Here is a 22,395-nt window from a genome sequence, read left to right as displayed (position 1 = left end):
GTAGTTCTCAGGGCTGATGATGTGTGTTGAACATTAGTGATAGCTGATGATCTGGTCAATGGCATGGCTCTACTTTTTGGATGCCAGAGAAGTGTTTTTGTCTGGTATGTTTTGAACAAGATTTCTCTGCAGGTTCTGTGTAAAATCAGTCTTCATTAATAGTTGAATGAGGGGGAAAAGTAGCTTTTTTACAGGGCATATATTGGTTTTGGTTTCCTACTGCTTTACAATGAAAAACACATGCAGATGTTTCCATCTTTACCTCTCAAGTTAGCCTCACTACATCATTACCCACGTTCAAGATATTCTTCTTAGGACTGTATGTTAAGATATATGGGAAGATGGCCACACTGCCACACTGCAGCGGGGGAATGAGCATGGGCATGTGGGGTGGCACACCCAAGGCAGAGGGGTGACTGGGAAAGCCCAGTCTCCCTGGGCCAGGGCTGCCACAGCCATAGGGCACTTCCCCTCTGCCCCAGTGGCAGCCACTGCCTTGGATGGGTTCTCAGTGGCTTTTCTTTGCAGCAAATGGACACACTCCTGTGCTTTCCTGTAAAGGCTTTTCCCTTGTATGTGCACTGTCTCCATCACTTTGATTATCATTAGTTCAAATACTGACATGAAAGGTGCGAGAAAAATATCCCTAATAGTGAGTTGTGCTTGAATATTTACTTCTCTGTCAAACATGCAAAGGACTATTTGAATGCTTCTTTCCATGGTGCCTTCTGGTTGGCTTTGAAAAGTGGTTGAATAAATTTTTAATGCTTTTTTTTTTTTCCTGACACTTTTATGTGGGTTTTTTATTCCGTGTGGGTTGCTCAGTCAATAGGAGGAGGAGGAGGCATCATTGGTGTGTCCTGGGAGACTCTGCCAGGAACTGGGTTCTCATGCTGAGAGGCTGCTGTGAGTGTTTACCTATCGCAACAAAGGATCTTCTGATGCCATTTTATTATTAAACAATATATATTCCTTGCTTGAGCTTTTGGAGGCTCCCAGCAGTCCTGTCAGGCTAACCTTGTTGCTAAAGATGGTTTTGTGCTCTTAGTTTGGTGAGTGAGCCAGGCAGTGGGGAGCTGGCCAAAGCCCCCGCCGTTTTAAGATGAAGCCCTTCTACTGTGACATGAGCCAGGAACTGTAGTTGTGCTTCAGAAGTCATGTGCATGCCTTTAGTTGACCCCTTTTCTTGCCGAGGCTGTGGCGCTGGCCCGTGCTGGTGTGAGTCCATGTGGACTCATTGGAGCTGTCCCAGGCTGGAAGTTTTGGTGTCTGATGGTGCTTGGCTGTGCTCGCTGTGCTCAAGTTGTAACTCATCTGACTTCAGCTGAAATGTGTTTTGAGCATGTGTTGCCGATGTACTTCAAGTTTTAACTACAAAATAAATTGCCGTTGGTTGTCACTGTAGGTTCTTTTAAGGAAATAAGGATATAATTTGCTTTAAATGAGAGCGCAACTTTGTTGGTGGATTTGGACCACCAAAGCATGTGCCACACCCAGCTCTGCTCTTTATACTCTTGAACTCTGTTTTTACAGTTTGTGTGTGTGTGTCCTCCTGTGTGTGTTCCTCGTGGGCATTTCTGTCTTTTGCACAAATAGCTGTGTCCCCTCCCAGCTCCTTGTGCACCCCCATCCTCCTTGCTGGAGGAGTGGGGTGTGAGGCAGAAAAGACCTTGACTCTGTGCGAGCACTGCTCAGTAAAAAAACATCCCCGAATTATCAACACAGTTTCCAGCACAAATCCAGAACATAGCCCTATACCAGCTACTGTGAAGAAGATTCTCTGCCTCAGCCCAAACCAGCACAAAATGGTATTTTATGATGAAAAAGCAATGTAGCGTCTCTCTCAATTTTATAACTGTAACTGAATTTATTCTTGTAGGTGTAGCATCTATGACTGTGCCAGTGTACATCGCAGAAGTTGCCCCACCGCACCTAAGAGGCAGATTAGTCACCATTAACACTCTATTCATCACTGGAGGGCAGTTTTTTGCAAGTGTCGTGGATGGACTCTTCAGCTACCTCGCGAAGGATGGGTGGAGGTTTGTGAGTCTTCCTTGCTAAAAGCAAAACTGGCATAGTCTTGTTTTGGTTGACAGCTATAGTAATTCTTGTTTACATATAAAGTGGTCAAACTGTATAGTGGAATGGAACTTTAATAATTAGTTCTTGCCAAAATAGATCCATACTGCTTTCACTTAAGCTTATTATTTACATATGACTGTACTAAACTTTAAAGTGGAAGAGCAATAAATATGCATCAAAAGCTTGAATGATTGTCATGATGTTTATGAAAATAGCTTGCCTTTTGCATTTAGAATAATTAAATGCTGATTATTCAAAAGGCAAATTTCCAGTAAGTATGATGCTGTATGTGCAAAATAGAGGTGAATTTCAAATATTCTTAATCTGAGCAGTAGCAATCTAATCAGAATTGAAGGGAAGGCTATTGTAGCATAACTTTATAGTTAAAAGTTTATGTTACAGGATAATATGAATCTCTTTTAGTCTACTTTATGGATATTATGTTCTTCCTGTAGACATCTCTTAAGTGTTTCTGGACTGCAGTCTTATACCTGCTATCTTTGCAGTGATGTGTCATTTGAGAGAGGTGACAAATTTCAGTGGCTCGGTATTTCACTTGCAGAGCTGACTTGAGTAAAACAATTAACAGAAATGTGTAGGAGGAATAACTTATACTCTAGATTCCAACTCTTGGAAATTCATGCTTAATTATATGTGCTTTTCTTTTGAAACACTCTTGGGAAAGGGATGCATGTTGTTGTAGGGCTTTAGATTTCTGTTGCTACAACTTGGAATCATTTTGCTATTGGAACTTTCTAATTTGAAGGATCCTCTCCCCATCCCCAAAAACTTGAAACATAATATGCTTATGTTTTCTGGCTTTTAATGAAGTTGAATAGGGACTTCTAGGTGTGCTGATGTTTGAGGTTTAAGTTAGGAACAATTCAGTTGGGACCAAGTACATAGAAGAACTTGGAAGCTGATCTTTTCGTAGTATATAAATAAATACACATAAAAAAAAGTTAATGTTTTCTTAATGAATTTATGGCTTAATCTGTGTGTGACTGAAGATTCAAGAAGTTTGAGATTTTTACTTTTTGTCCATATAATTGTTTCCTTTATCTCTTTTGTAAAAAGATATCACATTTTGACCTTAAGGAAAATGTTACTTCATACCAATTTTGTTTAATTTTAATTGAATTTTAAGTTTTAGCTCTGCTTTGTGCATTCTGGGTACTAGAGCTCAAATGAAAATAGCATTTTGCATTTTACATGAAATTTTTTATGACCTTTTCATTATAATGCAGCTACATTCTCTGGCTATATGTCTACTTATGGAGAACCGACAAACATCCTTCACTGAAAGAGCAACTTAGTTTAATAGACTTGCAAATCCCTTTTTGCAGTTAAAGAGATATGCTCAATTCTGAGAAAAGTTAGTGGCATGCAATAATGAATTTCTAAGTGAAATACAAACTGAATTATTTGATCCTTGATGCCAGTTATGTAGTGGTTGCTTTATTATTCTAAATTAACTCTTAGTCTTAATAATTTGCTAACATAATGAGTCCCTGTGCATGTGGCTGGGTGGGAGAAACAGACAAGCAAAGGTATTTATTTAGAAATGAAGCTCTGAGTCACAGTTACTGTTAGAGGCATTGTGTACTTTCTGGTCAGGCAGATTTTTGAGTTCAGGTTACCTCAGTGGTCAGCTTTTGTGGATATGTCTTTTTTTTTCCCCATTAGTGCCCTGACATTTGGGAGGTGAGGATGTGGTTTTAATCTGTGTATTTCAGTAAATACTAGCATACTGGAAGAAAAATACAAGCTAACAAAATATCTGACAAGTATTGGTGTTATTGTTTTTTGTTTAGTTGTTCAGGTAAACTAAGATGGGTTCTCTAGCTCAAAAGCAGACTGCTAGGCTGCTTTGGAAAAGATCAGTCAAAAAGCCAGTGTTTTGATATAGAATGTATCAGAAGTTTCCACATCAAGCAGTGACACAAGGAAGTTACCATTTTTGATATGTTACTTTGTAAATATGTTTAATTAACATAGAAGAGTGAGTGGAAGGCAATAATCATTGTCAAATGCAGATTTTATCTTTTTGGAAAACACTGTTTTGATATGCCACTATACCTTAAATAGAAATGAGGCCCTCACCCACTGAAATGCTGCACAACTGTTCTAAGAACGTCTGCATTGGTGTAACTTATTCTACTGTTTGGATCTTTAAAAATCCTAATCTGCTATAATTCAGGCCTTTTAATCTGTCTGAACTGAGAAAATTAAAATTATGAATAAAACCTAGAATCTGTGGATTGAGTAAGAGTGGAAGTTTGGGTATTTAATCCGATCAGTGTGAGATGCTGACCTTTGAAAATCTCCAATGATGGATGTTTTCATTTTGCAAGACAGCTTGCTTAGATATTCAGTCACTCTTAATGTGAAGAACTGTTTTCCCCCATCTTCGATCTAAATTTTCCATGTTGCAACTTGTGACTGTTGACTCTTGTCCTTTCACAGGGTACATTTGAGAAAGTCTGTCTCCTATGTGAGCTTCTTTTCAGTTACGAAAGATGCAATTAGATCTTCACTTGATCATCTCTTTTCTGGGCAGCACAAACCCAGTTCTTTCAGCCCCTTCTTTTATGTCACACACCCCATTGCACAACCATCTTAGCCATCCATTGCTATTCCTGGTTTGTAGCTTTCTCTCATGTTGATGGTCCCAGTTTTCCAGGCTCTGGAGAGGAGCAATTGTTTCTGCAGCCTACTGGCACGTGCTGAATAACTTCTGCTAAGGTAGTAATACTGTGTTTTATATATGTGCCAAGTACTGCTTTTTTGGATTGAGTGACGTCTAACTGTTGACAATGCATTGTGCAGAAACAGGCTACCACCTCAGTGATGAGGTATCCAGGTATTCTCAGCTGCAATGCTGGAGCTGTTTATTTGGGACAGTGTACCTGTCTGTCCTCAGCTAGTTTACTGCAAGCTAAGGCTGATCAGGGAAGAGTACAGATGGTCTCTCGCCTGGAAAGAGTGGCCAGTAAACTCACAGAGAGAATTCACAAATGTGAATTCATTACAAATGTGAGTCATTACATATAAGAAGAAAAATTACAGCAATTACTGTATCTCTTTGTGACTGAATGGCTAAGTATTGGAGTGCTGCAAAAAACCAGTAAGGAGCCTTACTTTTTCTTGACTCTTGTTCTTGGAAATGCTGGATATTAAATTAAAAATAAACCAAAGAAAACAAATATTTAACCTGACCCTTATGTCAGGTTTGCTTTATAAACCCTGCTAATGCCATCTTAATAGTATTGCAGCAGTATGTCAGAGAAGAAGAAATGTTACAGCAGACTTATTAAATTTCATGCTGGATTTTTTCAGGTCTGCTAGACATCTGGCTTCAAACGCAAAGTCTTGTACTCTGTATAGGAAAGAGCTATATTAGATTTCTGGAAGCCGGCTCACTGCATGAAATGTCTAAAATTGCCTGCTTTTACTTTAAATTGGTTATATCAAAATGGCTTGATCTGTAAATTGCTTCAGCTCTTGAACTTGCAATGGATGTACACTGTCAGTGTTTTCCTTTTGGCCTGCTCCTTCTCCTCAACTTTGACCAGAAGTTTGTGTATTGGAAACTGACTTTAGTGGGGGAGCACTTTCTGTACCTTTCTTTTTTATCTTGCCTGTGATAAACAATCCAATAGAGTCCAGCTGGTAGCTTTAACAGCCTTGGATCAAGCTTTCAGGAGTCTCCATTGATTTTGCCTCCTAAGGTGATTGCAGGTACCCAATTGCTTAGTTCTGGATACTCTGCCGCATGTAAGGGACTAAAGGGTTTCCAGTTTGACAGAATACAGCAATGGTGTTCTTAATCTCTATGGGCTTGTTTTACTCTTCATTTGAAACAGAAAAGGCTTTCTAAATGCCACTCCAATGAAGATATTGAATATACAATTTGGTGAGCTTCAATACTGTATGTGTAAAGGTAATTCTGTATACAGTTACCAAAATGTTTGTGGAGAGAGAAGAGCATAGGAAGAAATGAGGACATTAATGAATGAGAACAGTAGTGAATGAGGCATGAGAATGTTAGTGAAGATATGTTGGCTGAAGACTACTCAGCTAATAAGCCTTCCACAAGCTTTATGTTTTTAATTCATTTTCTTCGTTATCCTTCTCCTTTTTTAACTGATGATGAATTATACCATTCTTAAAGTGTTACAAAATAAGAGAGTTGCTCACAGAGTTCTTTCTAGAGCAAGATTTTCTTGTATGACTTTCGGAAATTTTGGCTGGTTTTAAGAAGGACTTGAGGACTCACCTTGGGGGTGGGAAGGCTGGCCTAGCATGCACATCGTCCTGGGATGGCTGTCCTCTTTGTGTTGCCTTTTCGGTGTTCTTTTCACCATTCTCCAGTCTTCTCCAAAATGTTGTACTGCTCACATTTTTCTTTTTTAAATCCACAAATGCCTCTAAGAAAGTGTTTTTCCATTTTCACTCAAAATGCATTTGGACTTAACAAATACATTTGGTTCGTTGCCCCAAAACAAGGTTTTCAATAATGGTTGTGCTTTCTTTCCTACTCTATTAGCAATCTCATTTCATAGCATACTTTGTAAAAACATCCAGGTGAGAGACTGCTGATTCACCTGTGTGAAAACATGTATCCTAGGGTATGAAGAGAGGAGATAGAGGAGAGATTAGCAAATCTCCTTAGTCTCCTGACTGATCTCGAGGTGTGAACCTGAGTACAGGCTACCTCGGTATTCAGAGGGGCTGGTTTCTCAAGGTGTTTTAGTGGCTCTGTCTCCTGATGTGAAATAATGTACAGGTGACACCAGCACTGTTTAAATTCTTTAATGGAAGTGAAAAAAATCTCAGTGAAGTGTAAATGGGAGAAGGTGAGATTTAAAAAGCAGAACAAAATTTTACATTGTTCCACAATTCTTGTTATCTTTATAGAGTTTTATTGAAGGAATATAAAAACATGGAGTGTATAGACCAGAACCACCCATGAAAATTGGTAGTATGCTTGTCTTTCACACTCTTTTACCTCACTTTAAAAGGATTGAATAATGGTATCCCTGGGTGTTGTCACAGGTGTCAGTGCTGATTCTTGGAAACATAACTCTGCAACTAGTGGAAAGTCTTTGATGAGTAGAGAACTAGCCTTAAGGCTGTAAATAATAACCCCCTGGGCATCTAAAATACAGTTTTGATTTAAAACCTAACATTGCATCTGAAGATTTAAAAACAGACTCTCTAAAAGATCTGGTATAAATTGCTGTGCTGGTGAAATGATCTTTTTTCAGTGTTTTTGCTTATAGACAGAAATTTTCAAAAATAAAATGGCCACACGTCTATTACTGACCAAATTATGCATTTGGTTTTTTTGTCTGGTTTTGGGGTTTGTTTTTTATTCATGTCTGTGAAACAATTAGCAGTATTTTGGTCTCGTTTTTGACATCAACAGTACCCATTTTTTCTCTGTGCATTTGCTTTCTCTTTCTGCTGATTATGTTCACTGAAGGGTTTATCAGTTTCTAAACTAGTGAAATTTCAGGGTTTTCATTTAGTCTGACTTAGTGTCCTCAGGACCAGTGACCAGAGAGTCAGTGGTGGCAGAATAGTCAACATATCCATCAGATTTCCTGGAAATGAAAGAAAGGGTCATATTTTCGATGACCTTGCAGAATATATGATTCTTGCCCCCTTAACTTACAGTGAGAAAGAATGTGAAGAGAGGAGGATTTGATCTGTAAATTGCAGTGTCAGTAGCTGTAACTGAATCTTCTTATAGCATGTTTTTTTAGGCAAATAATAGATATTTATTTGTTTGCTTATTTATTTCCAGGTACATGCTGGGCCTGTCGGCTATTCCAGCGGTTATACAGTTTCTTGGATTCCTGTTTCTTCCTGAAAGTCCCCGCTGGCTCATTCAGAAAGGCCAGACTCAGAGAGCACGGAGAATTCTGTCTCAAATGCGTGGCAACCAGGCAATCGATGAGGAGTACGACAGTATCAAAAACAACATTGAAGAAGAAGAAAAAGAAGTCGGAGCAGGTATGCTGAATGTTTGCTGGCCTCTCTGCCTATCAATGAGGAGATAAAAATCAGAAGAAATGTTGAAGCTGTAGCCTGTGGGAACTTGATATTTTGCTTTTTCTTGTCTGTTTTGCTGTTTAAGTATTTCATGTACTGGTAGCTTCAGAAATGAATAGGTATTTCTATGATCCTGTAGTTTTAAATTAGGTTCTGATTTCTTAAGTGAGGAAAAAGTAAAGTTGTATGGCATTCTAAGTTTATACTACCTACAGTTATGTGACATTGTACTAAAAAAAATAATCAGTTTAGGAATGCACATCTCGAAGAGTGAAAATAAATAAATAAAGTTGGGTTTCTTTCATCAGTGGAAAAGGCCAAGCAGACACTAGGGAGGTCAGAAGGCATTGTACATGCCTGAATTATCCAGAGGCCCCTTCCTAGTTGGCAGTATTCTAGTCAAGAAGCCTTTGAAAGATATACAAAACTAGGCCTGTAATACAGAGATTCTGTTTCAGTAAAGGCAACTTCTGAAGTCCTTTTGATCTGCTACCGAAAGAAAAGGCATCTAAATCAAATCCTTTTTTTTCACTGTTTTGTGTCCTTACACCGTATTTGCTCAAAACTTTATTTACTTATGAAAGAAGATTACCATTTGATTAAATTTCTGCACTCTACATATTTTTCCTTTACTTTCTGCTGAAAGTTTTAACTTGGGAATCTCAAGTAAGGCTCTTAAGTAAGAGTCATCTTAATTCTTGCTTCCTTAATCATTGATAGGAAAATACTCTAACTTCTCAGAGCTGGTGGAAAGAAAAATGGAAGTTAGTTTGCATCTGTGTACATTGAAATTCAACATCTTATAATACCTATTCTCATTGCCTCGAGTTTGACTTTGAACCTTATAATAAATAATTATATGTCTGCAAAAAATTATTTGACACATAGTTGAAAGGATTTTCAAAATTTTCATCACTAGTGTGAAGCAGGGCTGGATTTTTTCCCTCCCATTATGTTTTTGAGGCTTTGGATACTGTTTTTTCCTGAGTTCTTTGGGGAGTGGAGAATGAAGTTCATAGAGGCTAGTTTGGTAAAAAGTGATGAAGTGGATATTCATAGAACAGCTTGGGCTTAAGAGTCCTGTGCTAAGGTTCTCCATCCTAATTAGGGATTGGACTGTTCAGTTCTGTGTTTTAGTGCTTTGTAGAAATAAAAGGAACAGGCATTTGGCCCACCCAGACCCTTATTTTCCATCACTGGGCTATAGGGTATGACCTTGTTTCTCTAAATCTTTTGCCATGATGCTTTTTCATAATTGTGAACCCAATGTGGTGTTGGTACTAGGACTGACTCGGTTGTTAAATCAGTCCTCTATACATTTGTAACTTGGACTGGCAACTAATTACAAGGTTGTTTTCTGGGATGTGTGGGTCTCTTGGTTTCCCCTGCACACTCCCCCAAAACCTTATTTTATTTCTGGAGTTTGGTTAAATCAGTCACATTCCTAGGAGAAAGCTTGGTTACAGAGAATTGTTGTTTTTCTCTCAGGTAATTGACAGCTTCAGAGTTGTCACCTAAGGGCATCTAAAAAAAATGATGGTAGTTACAAGTGTATGCTGTCCTGTTTGTTATAATGCTTAGCAGACAGGCATTGGATAGCTATGGTCACTCTTGGTTATAACTTCATCATAATTGCACTTCACCTCATTTAACCCAAGTTCTCCTTTGTTATATATGTTGTGTGTCAGCATCAAGACATACATTTTTACGTTTCTGTGGATTACAAGTGGTATTTACAAGTGGTGTTAAATTGTAATTGCTTTCATTTCTTGAGGAGCTGTCCAGATCCTCAGTGTAGTGCAAAAGTAACTTGCTGTTCATGATTTCATTGCCAGGTTTTCAGGTATTCACAACTTAAATGTGTGCTTCTGCAAAGACTTTGCATTTCATTTTACTGTGGATATTTTAGTTGCAGGGTTTTTTTTGTTTGTTTGGAATTTTTTATATGTATTGCTCTAATACTTTTTTTATTCATTTCTCCTATTTGTGGCAGACAATGTTTTTAAAACACTAGTTAATAGCAATGACAAATGAATGTAGGAATTCCTGTCAGACATTGTGAACATCATTCCAGTTTCACAAAAAATGCAATGACCCTAAACTGACGGAGTGTGTACATAACATTCAAGGAGAGATGACTTTGCAGATTGAAAATAATCTGGCTTCCTTTTAGTAAAAGTACCTTTTCCTTTCTTGTCCTTTTCTTTCTTGGAAAAGAACAGATGTTCTTTTTCATTGATTGATACACAAACATCTTTACCAGTTCCTTAGGGCATCAGTTTCTAAGTGAAGCTAAACCTGCGTTTGACTCCTTTTCTGCAAGGGAGTAACAGAATGTGGCCATAACAAATTCTTCAGTCCCACACTAAAAAACTGTAATGCCTTTTCTAACTGTTTCACCAACTGTTCTTGTCACGGAAGAATGGATCAAAGGGAAACTTCATCTATGTTGTTTAAGCTACCTTAAAGTTTGGGTTTAATGTGTGTCATAAAATCATAGAAGTTCATTGCATTTTTCACGTGGTCATCAAGTAGCTTCTGTCTTCAAAATAACAAAAATGCCTTCTGCAACCAACTTTAGCTGGGGTGGGATACCTGTAAAGTGAATGATTCACATTTCTTTATCCTTTCTGATACATTCAGTCAAATCAGTGCTGCTGATGCTGCTCAGCAGCTTATATTTTAGCATTTTCAGATTGGTATCAGGAAAATAATGTATCTTTTTGGCAAACGTTTTCCCCATGACTGGTTATGCAAATGACATTTTTTCTGGCAGTCGTCGATACTACTTTTTTGTGCTCTATTCTGTACTCACAGTGGGACTTTTGGTTTTGTAACCTTGCATTTTGAGAAGTGAAGGGGAGGATGTTGCATTCTCCAGTAACATTGCAAGACAAGTCAAATCTTGGTCGAGTCCAGCTAGTCAGCATCTGTTAATGTCATTGCCCTCTCATATGGTGGGGCTGTAGTGCACAAGCGATGCAGGAAAATCAAGGATAGAAGAACTAATAAGGAAGATTTTAGAAAAAGAATGCTCCTTAAGAGTTGTGGAAAGAGTAGTTTACATGTGCAAAGTGGCCTTCCCCTTCAAATATGCTGTGGATCTCACAGATCCCCAGTCGGTGACTTAGGCTCTGAATCCTTATGGAATAAAATGGTCAGAAGGGGGTTGTGGCTGAGAGAAGGATCAAAGACATTGCTGGTAGAGTGTTCTGGCACAACTCTTCCTAGCAAAACATGTCTGACTCACACTGCTGCTGAATTGTAGTTTTTAGTATAGTTAAGGCAGAGGTTCTGTACTGCACTTTAGTTAAAAACAGGCAATCAAATCATAGCAGTGCAGATAAGCACTGGCACAGGAGCTTAATACACAATCATAGAATGGTTAGGGCTGGAAGGGACCTTAAAGGTCATCTAGTTCCAAGCCCCCTTCCAAGAGCAGGGAACATTCTACTACACCAGGCTACTCAGAGCCCCATTCTCTCTGGTCTTGAACAACTTCAGGGATGAGGCAACCACAACCACAACCACAACCACAACCTCTCTGGACAACCTATTCCAGTGTCTCATCACCCTCAGAGTAAAGAATTTCTTCCCAATATATAATCTAAACAGTCCTCCTTCAGCTTAAGGCCATTCTCCCCTATTCTGTCCTTAGATTCCCCTGTAAAAAATCCCTCTGCAGCTTTCTTGTAGCCCCCTTTACTTTACATACTGGAAGGCTGCTGCTCTAAGGTTTCTCCAGAGTCTTCTCTTCTCTAGGCTGAACAACCCCAACTCTTTCAGTCTGTCTTTGTAGGAGAGGTACTCCAGCCATGTGAAAAGCTTAGTAACCCTCCTCTGGACTCATTTCAACAGGTCCACATCCTCTGTGGGCCTCAGAGCTGGATGCAGTGCTCCAGGTGGGGTCTCACAAGAGCAGAGTAGAGAGGGAGAGTCACTTCTCTTGACCTGCTGTTCATATCTCTGATGCAACCCAGGATACTGTTGATTTTCTGGGCTGCAAGCATGCACTGTTGGCTCATGTCCAGTTTTTTGTCCACCAGCACCCCCAAGTCCTTCTCAGGGCTGCTCTCAATCCATTTTCTATCCAGCCTGTATTTGTGCCTGAGATTGCCCACACCCAAGTTCAGGACCTTGCACTTGGTCTTGTTGAACTTCATGAGGTTCACACAGGCCCATCTCTCAAACCTGTCAAGGTCCCTCTGGATGCCATCCCTTCCCTCCAGTGTCTCGATCACACAACAGAGCTTGGTGTAGTCAGCAGACTTGCTGAGGATGCACTCGATCCCACTGCCTGTGTTGCTGACAAAGGTGTCCCAATACTGCCCCCTGAGGATTGTCATTCATCACTTTGCCTGGACATCGAGCCATTGATCGCAAATCTTTGAGCGTGACCATCCAGCCAATTTTTTTATCCACCAGGTGGTTTATCCATCAAGTCTCTCCAGTTTAGAGACAAGGATGTTGTGTGGGACAGAGTCAAATGCTTTGCACATGTCCAGGTAGATGACTTCTGTTGCCCTTCCCTCATCCATCACTGCTGTAACCCCATCACAGAAGTCCACCAAATTTGTCAGGCCATGTGTATAGATGAAGTAGCTTGTACTCCTAAGCAAATTAAAGGGTGGGATTTGTAATTTTAATTCTAGAGCAAGTACTTGGGAATGAATTTAATGTAGTCATTTGTGCATAACACTAAAGTTATCTACCACACTTTTTGTAAAATTTTTACTGGCTGCCAGTATAGTGGTAATTTCTGACTGGAAAGAAATCATTATAGCATTCAATGGAGACTTTTTAAATAGATTATTAATTTCCCATATGTTTGACAATACCATAATGATCAGTGCAAATCATAGAAAGGTGTCAGTTTTTACTGTCTTTCTGGGTGAAAGCATCTGCAAATTGCATGGCTTTTCCTCACACCCCTCCATGTAGCTGTACTGAGCTCTGATGTGCTGGGGCACATGGTATTTCACACAAAATCAGTAGTGATGAGTACAGTACTAACTTAGCATCTTGATGAAATGAACATCATTTGCATTAAGACTAGACATTTATTTTTGTGTAGATGAAGGATGTGTAACTATGAATCGTAATTACGCTAGGGGAGCAGTGTAATCTCCCCCAGCCCTATTTATCCCACATTTCTCTAACTCGTGAATTAGGCTGAGATTCTTGACCTTATCTGCTATGTTTGTGGACCTTTGCCTTTTATTTGTAGTTATCCATGTACATATGTCAACTTCTGATCATGAAGATGTCTTTGCACATGTTATGCTTACTAATTCTGGCTGTGTAAAACTGCTGGAGCTCAGTGGTGCGTGGAACCTGCTGCTTCTGTGAAATTCACCAAACTGTTTATAAAATCGATCATTACAGTGTAATATTGTTTAACCTACCATTCTGTGTCTGTACCAGAATGGGCACTGCTTCTAGATTAGACATCTTCTTTTGTTTTCATTATTTTAATGTGGGTTTTTTGTAATAGCCAGGCTTTTTTTGTGACACTGATAAAAATGTATTCATGCCACTCTTTCACTCCTGTAGGCTTGACTCACTTAACTTGTTTTTCTATGTTTCCTATTGGATCAGTGAGTCTGTCTTCTTTTTTATGTTTGTATTTCCCCATTGGAGATAAATGTGTTATGATATAAAGGTAACTACCTCATTGCTGTTAGGTTTCAGCTCATAATTTCACCCAATTAACTGTCACTTAAAATATTATATTATTAGGCAGAAGATATGGACCCTCAGTTCTTCCTGGTTCCAGTATATTTCTATTTCTTGCACCTTTTCTTTTTAAGTAATATTTTAACTTGTTAGTATTCTTGGCTGTGGCTTTGGCTGGAACCATTTGATATGCATCTTTCCACGGAGATGGTAAAAGCTTGCAGTGTTTTCATTCTTAATCATAATTCTCCCCTCATTTCTGGGAGTCCTTTTTATCCTAAGGCCATTGCCCAGCATGCTTGGTGTTGAAAAAGAGATAGACATGCTTATTATTATTATTGAACATCAGCTGGAATCTGATTTAATTAAACTTGGTAATACTGTGATGCTCTGGTAGGACTGTGCAGATCTCTGAATGATTCCACTTCCACTAAAATCCTTATTTGAAGTTAATTCTTCTTTTATGATAATAAGTGGCTTTTGTTAGCTGTAACCATGAAATTAGATGGAAGACTTTGGGGCAAAAGGAAACAAAGGATTTGTTGAAGAAATCCCCAAATTCAATATGATTGGTAGTGATGTCGGCCTGAAATTCTTGCTTGGCAAAACAAATGCCAGGGTCAGTTCCAGGTGGGTTTTGTCTCTAGATTTTGTAAAGTGTGGCCAATGCAAGAGGTACTTGAAAGTGATGTCTTAGTTTCATTCCTGTATTTTAGCAATTTTACATATCGAAGTATTATTTGTCTTTTCCCTTAAGAACAAAAATTCTTCCTGTGCATGTTTCCATTGGAATTTATTTTGAGTTGAACCCATAAAAAAAAGTACTCCTCTGGATAATTTAAAATTCATGCAATGCAGACAAATAAAACATGGAGACATTTGATCTTGAGAAAATATACTAATTAAATTCAATGTATGATCTGATAACAAGAAAAAGCTTTCTACAAAACTTGGCAAAGAGTATTGAAAGTATGAATTACTGTATAAAACAATTGATAAAAAGAGATAAGATTTTTGGTTCTCTTCCATCCTTAAAGTCTTTTAAAAGGCTGACTTATTCTTGCAAATATGACTTTTCAGAAATATAATATCTAAAAAAAATTATTGTTTTTTACCTTGTACAGAAATATGACTGCTATATTTTAAAAATAATAGTTTGTTTCTAGTATCTTAGAGCTCTGGTTATACTTCAAGAATCCTGCTGTTAGCATGTTTACCTGGCAGGGTGTTTCGAATCAGTCTTGCTTCAGTGGCTTATGACCAAAACGAATCCCTTAATCTTCCACCTTGGTTTTCAATGCACTGACATAAAATGAATGTTTATCTGGAAATGGTGGTTAATTGCCCATCTGAAGAGCCCATTCTTCCTGTTAGACCGATTCAGCTGTGTGTTTTGGAACAAGCTCTTCTTTGCCTGAAGTCCAGACTTCCATGTGTGGTAGTCCTCTAAGCACAGAGGAAGTCCCACTGAAAGGTGGGACAGTTTGTTTCAGTTTTGTTTCTTTTCCCCCACTTTAGATTTACCATGAAATTTCTGGAAGTACACTTAGCTTTCCACTGACAGTGTTATTAGCTTTTTATTAGTTCACAACTTCTTAAGCCTACAGAAAATTCGACCTACAAGTCTGGAAAATAAAATTTAAAAGACTTCATCTCTTATCAGTTCAATAAATTTGAGCATAATGATTTTGTTTTAAGCCAAATGACATTATTCACAGATTGAAGCTGAATTTGCTGATCTTTGGGTAGTTCAGAACTGCTGCTCTTCTTCTGAGGTTGATTGTGGGACTACATCTCTGGAAGCAGTATTGGATTGCAGTCCAATACTAGTGCATCACTGAACACTCAGCTGCTCCCTGTGCTTTGTTTAGGAACAGGTATCTGTTTTGTGAAAAAAATAGGTTTCAGAGTGGAACAAGTGTTTGAAGAGTTTGAAGACTCGTGATTGACATCCTTTCATGAGAGATCGTGGTTTTTCTGAATCAAAAACTGTCTAAAATAGAGACCATGAATAAAAATAGCATGTTTTATTCATGTCCAGGGGAATAGGAGTTTGTAACTTGTGCTTGAAAAACAAACAAATCTCTATGCTCTCCCCCCCTCCTATTTTAACTAGAATAGTTTATTTTTATTTCTTAATATGAACAGCTAAAATTAGATATTTTTGGCTGGCTGTCAGGTATTGTAATTATCTCTGTTTCATGTTTATTATCTGTTAGGGATAGCTATAGTACTTCAAATTTATAGAAAAGTATCTATATATTTTAACACAAAACCTACTTTTTTTGTATTTAAATAAGGTAGACCAATTGACTTGGACTAGATGAGTTTCTAGAAGCTAATGGCTTCTGCCCCCAATTTCCATGCCTTCTCAGAACTCAGTCCAGCTCTGGAAAGGAATAAGTTAGACACATTTTTTTTGATTTTCCAGAAGTAGTGCTTAGTTGTATAATAGTTGGCCTGTTATTAAAAGTCTTCTATATAATAGCACAAACTTTAAACAGCATTTTTTACTTTATGCATTTACGGTAGTTTCTTCTCAGTAAGTCAGGGGAAAACCCCAAAAATAGTGTGACATATGATGAGATTTTGGGAAAGCTGGACAAAAGATTCCTGGCAGAAGTGAACTTGAAGGGTTTGGGGAGAATATTTTTGGTCAACAAAAATTTTGTTATGCAAAAATTTGCATAACGTAAGTAATAGTAAAGGCAACAGAAAAGATGAAAAGGGGAAAAAAAGACAAAAAAATTGCTGAAGAAGGTGATTTTTGCATTGTTGGGAGGCAAACCTATTCTCATTTCTTACTCAGTACAGAAATGAGAGAGACAATGAGAGGGAGGAGACACCTGTTTACTGTCCATAACATACATGGTGTGTTACATGGGGAAGGGAGCCCATGGAAGCAAACTGGGCCTGGGGGAGAGAAGCCTGTGTTGGTAAAAGCTGATGGTAGGATTTTAATGCTGGGATAGGAGTGAAAGGGCAGAATACGTCTGCCCAAGGGAAAGTTACAACATTTAACTTGGCTTAGCATGTCTTGAGGCATCTGGCCATGCACCAGCCTTGCCAGTGATGGCAGCGAGATAACCTCTTCCAGATCTTGGCCTGAGGGTTTGTTGCTGCTGATGTGCTCACCAGGCTCACCACTCTGCTTTGAGTGGGCCAAACCAAGACTATGAGCCTTGGAGTCAGTGTGCTGGAGAGCAGGCTTGGTTTGAGGGGGGTGCCTACAGCGTGGTAGCTTAGTTGTGTTAGAAATGGGAAATACAATTTTAAATTTCCTGCATAGTCTTGGGCAAGAGATGGGCACACGCTGCCTTCAAGGAGCATTTGCTCTTTGGGACTTCATTTTCTTCTAACGTGGTTACACTGATGTACTTGTTTCTCATCCAAGATTGTGGATCTACTTTTTCTTAAGGAGTTATAAAATTACAGTACCTCTAGAGCTGCTAATGGTATTCAAGAGCTCAGTTAATTAGAAAAGAAAAAAAAGAAAAAGAAAGGAAGGCCTGGTTCTTCATCATTTCCCTGCTGGATCCAGCATCTGCACTGAATACACAATTCTAAGCTGAATGCTCGCACTTGAGCTGCCTGTTTACATGCAAGAGGGATTCAGACAAAATGTACAGTGTTGTGTGAAAATGTTAATGGGTATGGGGGAAATTTTTTTATAGACTGCTAAGGAATAATTATAACACTTTGCTAAGCTTAGTAATATGATTCTGTGAGTTAGCTCTAAGAACAGGTTCTGTGGCAAAAATTGGAGATAAACTTGCAGCTTCTTTGCTCTCTGACCTTGTGAAGATGAGTAGAAATTCTAAAATGGATTTAAGGTTTTTAATAACAATATTTACATGTAAATGCTGCAGATAAGTAGCTGAGCTATCTTCACCTATTGGTTCCTTTTTAGCCTTTTCAGCATAAGCATTAAAATCAAAAAAGCTTTCTTTTTTTTTTTTAATTAATCTTGTTTTGCAGTGTTGTATTAATACAGAGGAACCACATCAGTGCAGAGCTGACTCTTCATCTGCAGCCTTCTATGTGACAGGCTTTGCACTAGGGCAGGACTTGGTCCAACCAGCAGATGTTAATAATTCTTCAACAGCAGTAGTTTTTCTCTGATTCTGTAGTCAGGTGAACACAGTGTTTATACAGCCTGTTTAAATTGAAGTATTTTGATAATAGAGAGGAAAATGGGTTATAAACAGTGTTTGCACTTACTTGTTTTACATAAGACCATATTCTTTTCCTACAGTCTAGTCAGGCTTTATTCTTTCTGAAGGCCTTCACCAGCATATTGCCTGCCTATTTTTTGTCAATCCTCGTCTTTTTCTCTTGCCTTTTAAAATAAGTCATTGGGGTTTTTTTATCTCTCCTCCTTTCCCAGACACTTTGTTCTTCTAGCAAACCTGGGGGTTCAGTTCACAATAAGCAGCTGTCCTTACACACCACCTGATAGTTAATCTGAAGTATTCACACACTGACCATTTCAGTAAATCTTGTCAACCAATGTGACGTCTGTCATAACCGGCACGCTGCCATGTGTGGAGGTTTTGTTTGACTTAAGATGGATTTTGGAAAAAAAAAAAAGTTAGTCCTTTGTTGCTGAGTATGTTGCTACTTTGTCTCCCAAACTGTCCATGCTCCCTTACACAAATAGTTTTGAGCTTTCCCTGTGTGTTAAGAAAGCAAGTTGTTAGAAATAAGTGAGAAATGTTGTAGTACTTCCATGTTGACTATTTGAATAGATATGTATTTTGGTCTAGTGCTTTTATTGAAGAGATAAGAAATAGTTTATTTCTTTACATTAATTCTGTTTGACTAGTTTTTATAAGTGATTAACTGGTTCAGAATTGTGTTTCAGTCATAATTTTTTGGATAGGAAAAAGTTAGAATTCTGCTTTGCTTTTTGGTCATGGGTTGTGGTTTTTTTTCTAATAGTATCCCCTAAGGCATTTTGATGCACAGTAACTGTGTAGTAGTGTGCTAGTCTTGCTATAGAGCCAAATCCCTAGGAAAGAGCTTTCACCTTGTGTTATTTCACTCAAGAACAGGAAGGGTGAGCACTGTCTTTTCCTTTTATCATCTGAAAGATTGTGTCTGTGGGATTACTCTTTTCTTGTGGTTTTTCTGTAAGTGAAGTACTTTTTAGGAAATTTTTTACACTATTTTGTGTTCTAAAATACCACTGGTCTCCTGGAAAATGTCCATGTAGAGTAGAGGGGATTTATACGGCTGAAATGTTTGTGTGTGTGAGATAACTAATGCTGCATGAATAAGTCACAGTGAATAATTTTCATCATTAATTTAGACTTCCTTTCTTCTTGTCAGTTGTCTGGGGAAACTGCAGTTTCTTTAGATATGTTTGTTTTGAAAGTGTTAAAGTGCTTTGGAATTTTTCTATGTGAAACCGTAGCAAATGCATTGCAAACTTGAAATTTTACTATAAACTCTTTAGAAATTGTGGCTTTCACAAGTATTAAACAGCATAACAATCATATTCTAGAAATACCTGCACAAAAAAAGCTCTGATTAGTTCAATTAACAAAACAAGAAAACTTTAAAAGGCTCAGTAAGACTGATCTCTTTCTGCCCTGTTTTCAGGCTTTTCTTTTGCTGAAAAAACCCAAACCAACTTCTCCCTAACAAATTAAAAAACCCTCCCATCAACAATTCCCTCACGAAAAGCCATTTGTTATTTTCAGCACTATTTTTTTCCCCCTCAGGAAACCACTATTCTGTTAAATGTCTTTTTCCTGTGAGGAAAGGATCACTCCACTGTTCCTGTAATGGTCAGTTTGTGTATGGGGTTTTTTATTGTGAATAGTCAGAGGACTCGATGATCCTCATGGTTCCCTTCCATCTCAGCATGTTCTGTGATTCTGTGTAAATACTGCTGCATTTATGGAGAATGGTGATTGTGAACTTTTTTATTGTGATTCTGCACATACTTGAGTATTACTATTTCTGTTGAATAAGAAATAATGCTTTCTAAGCCAGTATAGTTCAATGTCTATGGATATTCAAATATTTACCAGCAGTCTTATGGAAAATGTTGTTATCTAGTCAAAGTAAGTTATCTCTCAGTGCAGCCATGGTGAATTAAGAATGAAGAAATAATTTTTTTTTCAAGATTGTGATTTATATTTAGAGGTGTTCTGTAACTAAATGTTGTGGGAGCTTGAAAAATTTCTGCATTTCCCTGCCATACCTAGTGAGTATCCAATTCCTCCCTTAAAGAGTGGGCTTCAGGCCAGAATTTAGCATTGGTAAACCTAACACATTGTTATTTTTCTCCACTTTTGCTGCAAGGAGCTTGTAGAATTGCTGAGAAACTGCCGAGAGTTCAAGTTGCTGTATTGCATACTAAAGTATGTTTAATTGTAAATTTTGCATGTTTATTCTGCCTTTTCTAGTGAAATGACTGTTTTTCCCATTATTTTTAATGTAGATTGCAAAACAAGCATCTTTGCTGTCACACAGCAACCTTGTTCTGTTGGCTGGTCTGCAATGGTGGGCAGGGGCTGGTGGGAGCCCACTGGTGGTCCTGGGGTGTCCATGTGCCCAAACCCATGTGAGCTGGTGCCTGTGAGGACTTCCAGCCACTTCTTTGCCTTGTAGAACTTGTATTTTAGTACTTTACAGAAATAGTATAGATCTTTCTTCTGCTACTAAAACTGCATGAATATGTTTGGGTTTTTATTAGCTCTGAACATCTTTAGGTTTTTTATGTGCATTCTCCTTGGGGTCAGTGGCTTTAAAGAGAGCAGAAATACTGTTTTCTTCCGTGTGTTCTGATCTGTTTCCCATTACTTACTGAACATGGAAAGGTTTAATTACAATTATTTAAGAAAATGGTGCATGACTGCTCTAAACATTACATTGCTATTGAAGCAAAAGTCAGTAAAAGTACACTTGAAATTGGATTGATTTAAGAGCATAAATAATTTTAAAGTAATTCTGTCCTTTTGTGTTTATATGGAGCAGATTGCACTATTTTCTTTTCATTTAAACCTAAATGTTGTATAAATATCTTATATAACACAAACCACATGTGATTTTTCATAGTATCTGAGGTGGATGTAGCTCACGTAAGAGTATGCAAATATAGATATAGAAATGAATAAATTATGTCTACTGTAGTGTATGACATAGAAAGTGGATGATTGACTCTGAGCCAAAAGACTTCCTTTTTAGTTAAAGCAAACATACGTTTCTATGGCAATAAAAGCAACTTGAAAATGTAGGTGGTTCTGACTATTGCTAGTCTAAAATAAAGGTGGCAGTTGCAGAATAGTTCATTTCATAGCCAAAAAACCCACAAGGTTTTCATTAAAGAAAAATTAATCTATATTGACGCATACTTAATTTTTAAAATTTTTGAATTGTAAGCTTTTTCTGATATATATATTCCCCCTCCTCTAATTTCTCATTCCTTTTTTTCACTGTATGTAGCAAAAACAGGAGTCTGCATATAAATGCAATGCAAATATTTTGTTGTTATAAATTAGATTTAAACGTTAATGGTGATTCTTATTACCTTTGCATCTTTGGTAATTTGTTGGGACTTTAAATTTTTAATGTTTGTTAAGTGATGATTATTTTTAGTAGTACTCAAGAGACAAGACAAGAGTCTTGTAACAGAAGATAAATTAAAGCAGTATTTACTGAAGAACACTGGATTGGTGGGGTGGGTAGGGGATAATAAGTTGCAACTAAATGGGGTGGAGCATAATCAGAAGTGTTTATCCTACTCTAATTAAAGTGCAGGATAACAATGGAAGAGGTCTGAGACACCCTTTTGCTCTAGATTGGATTGTTCAGAGCTTCGCATTCTGTTGAAGCAGACTCCCAGAAGAACAATACGTTATAGAATATCCAAATACCACCTATTCCTGAGTGAGTGGCCTCAAATTAATCATCCTGCCCCTGTATCTCATACTTATTTCATTCAAGCTGTTTACTCTTTTTGATCTCCAGATCTTCCCCAAATAAGCAAGATAGACTACAGAGAATCCAGGATTATCTGTGGAATTATGGTTTTTTAAGAAGGGGAGTATGGGCAGCCTAATTCATATATAAGATTATGTTTTGTAGCCAAAATTTCATAGAATCATAGAATCAGCTGGGTTGGAAGGGACCTCCGAGATCATCAAGTCCAACCCTTGATCCACTACTACTGCAGTTGCTAGACCATGGCACTGAGTACCACATCCAGTCTCTTTTTAAAAATCATAGAATCATAGAATAGATTGGGTTGGAAAAGACCTCCAAGATCATCAAGTCCAACCCCTGATCCAACTCCAATTACTATATCATGGCACTAAGGGCCACGTCCAATCTCTTTTTAAAAACCACCAGGGACGGAGAATCCACTACTTCCCTGGGCAGCCCATTCCAATGTCTGACCACCCTCTCTGTAAAGAAATTCTTTCTAATATCTAACCTAAACCTCCCCTGGCACAACTTGTTATTTAAGCACAGTGTGTGCACATGTAGAAACCAAATGGTATCTTTTTGGTCACTCGCACATTTTGATTTTTTGCCATACCTTGACAGGGACAGACCTTGACAGGA

At 38.1% G+C, this 22,395-nt stretch overlaps 1 protein-coding gene across 1 annotated transcript in view; it reads left to right on the top strand.

Moving 5' to 3' along the window:
• The first annotated feature begins 1,882 nt into the window (after window positions 1-1,882).
• SLC2A13 (solute carrier family 2 member 13) overlaps window positions 1,883-22,395 on the top strand; it is a 123,301-nt gene continuing 102,788 nt past the window's right edge. The window contains exons 1-2 of the mRNA XM_018068030.2: window positions 1,883-2,039; window positions 7,895-8,103. Of these exons, the coding sequence (XP_017923519.1) occupies window positions 1,891-2,039; window positions 7,895-8,103 (358 nt within the window). The 5' untranslated portion in view covers window positions 1,883-1,890. The remainder of the gene's footprint in view (window positions 2,040-7,894; window positions 8,104-22,395) is intronic.

The sequence above is a fragment of the Manacus vitellinus genome, unplaced genomic scaffold (assembly GCF_001715985.3).
Source record: "Manacus vitellinus isolate BGI_N305 unplaced genomic scaffold, ASM171598v3 scaffold_13_pilon, whole genome shotgun sequence".
Taxonomy (NCBI): Eukaryota; Metazoa; Chordata; class Aves; order Passeriformes; family Pipridae; genus Manacus; species Manacus vitellinus.
This window is presented reverse-complemented; position numbering and strand designations above follow the sequence as displayed.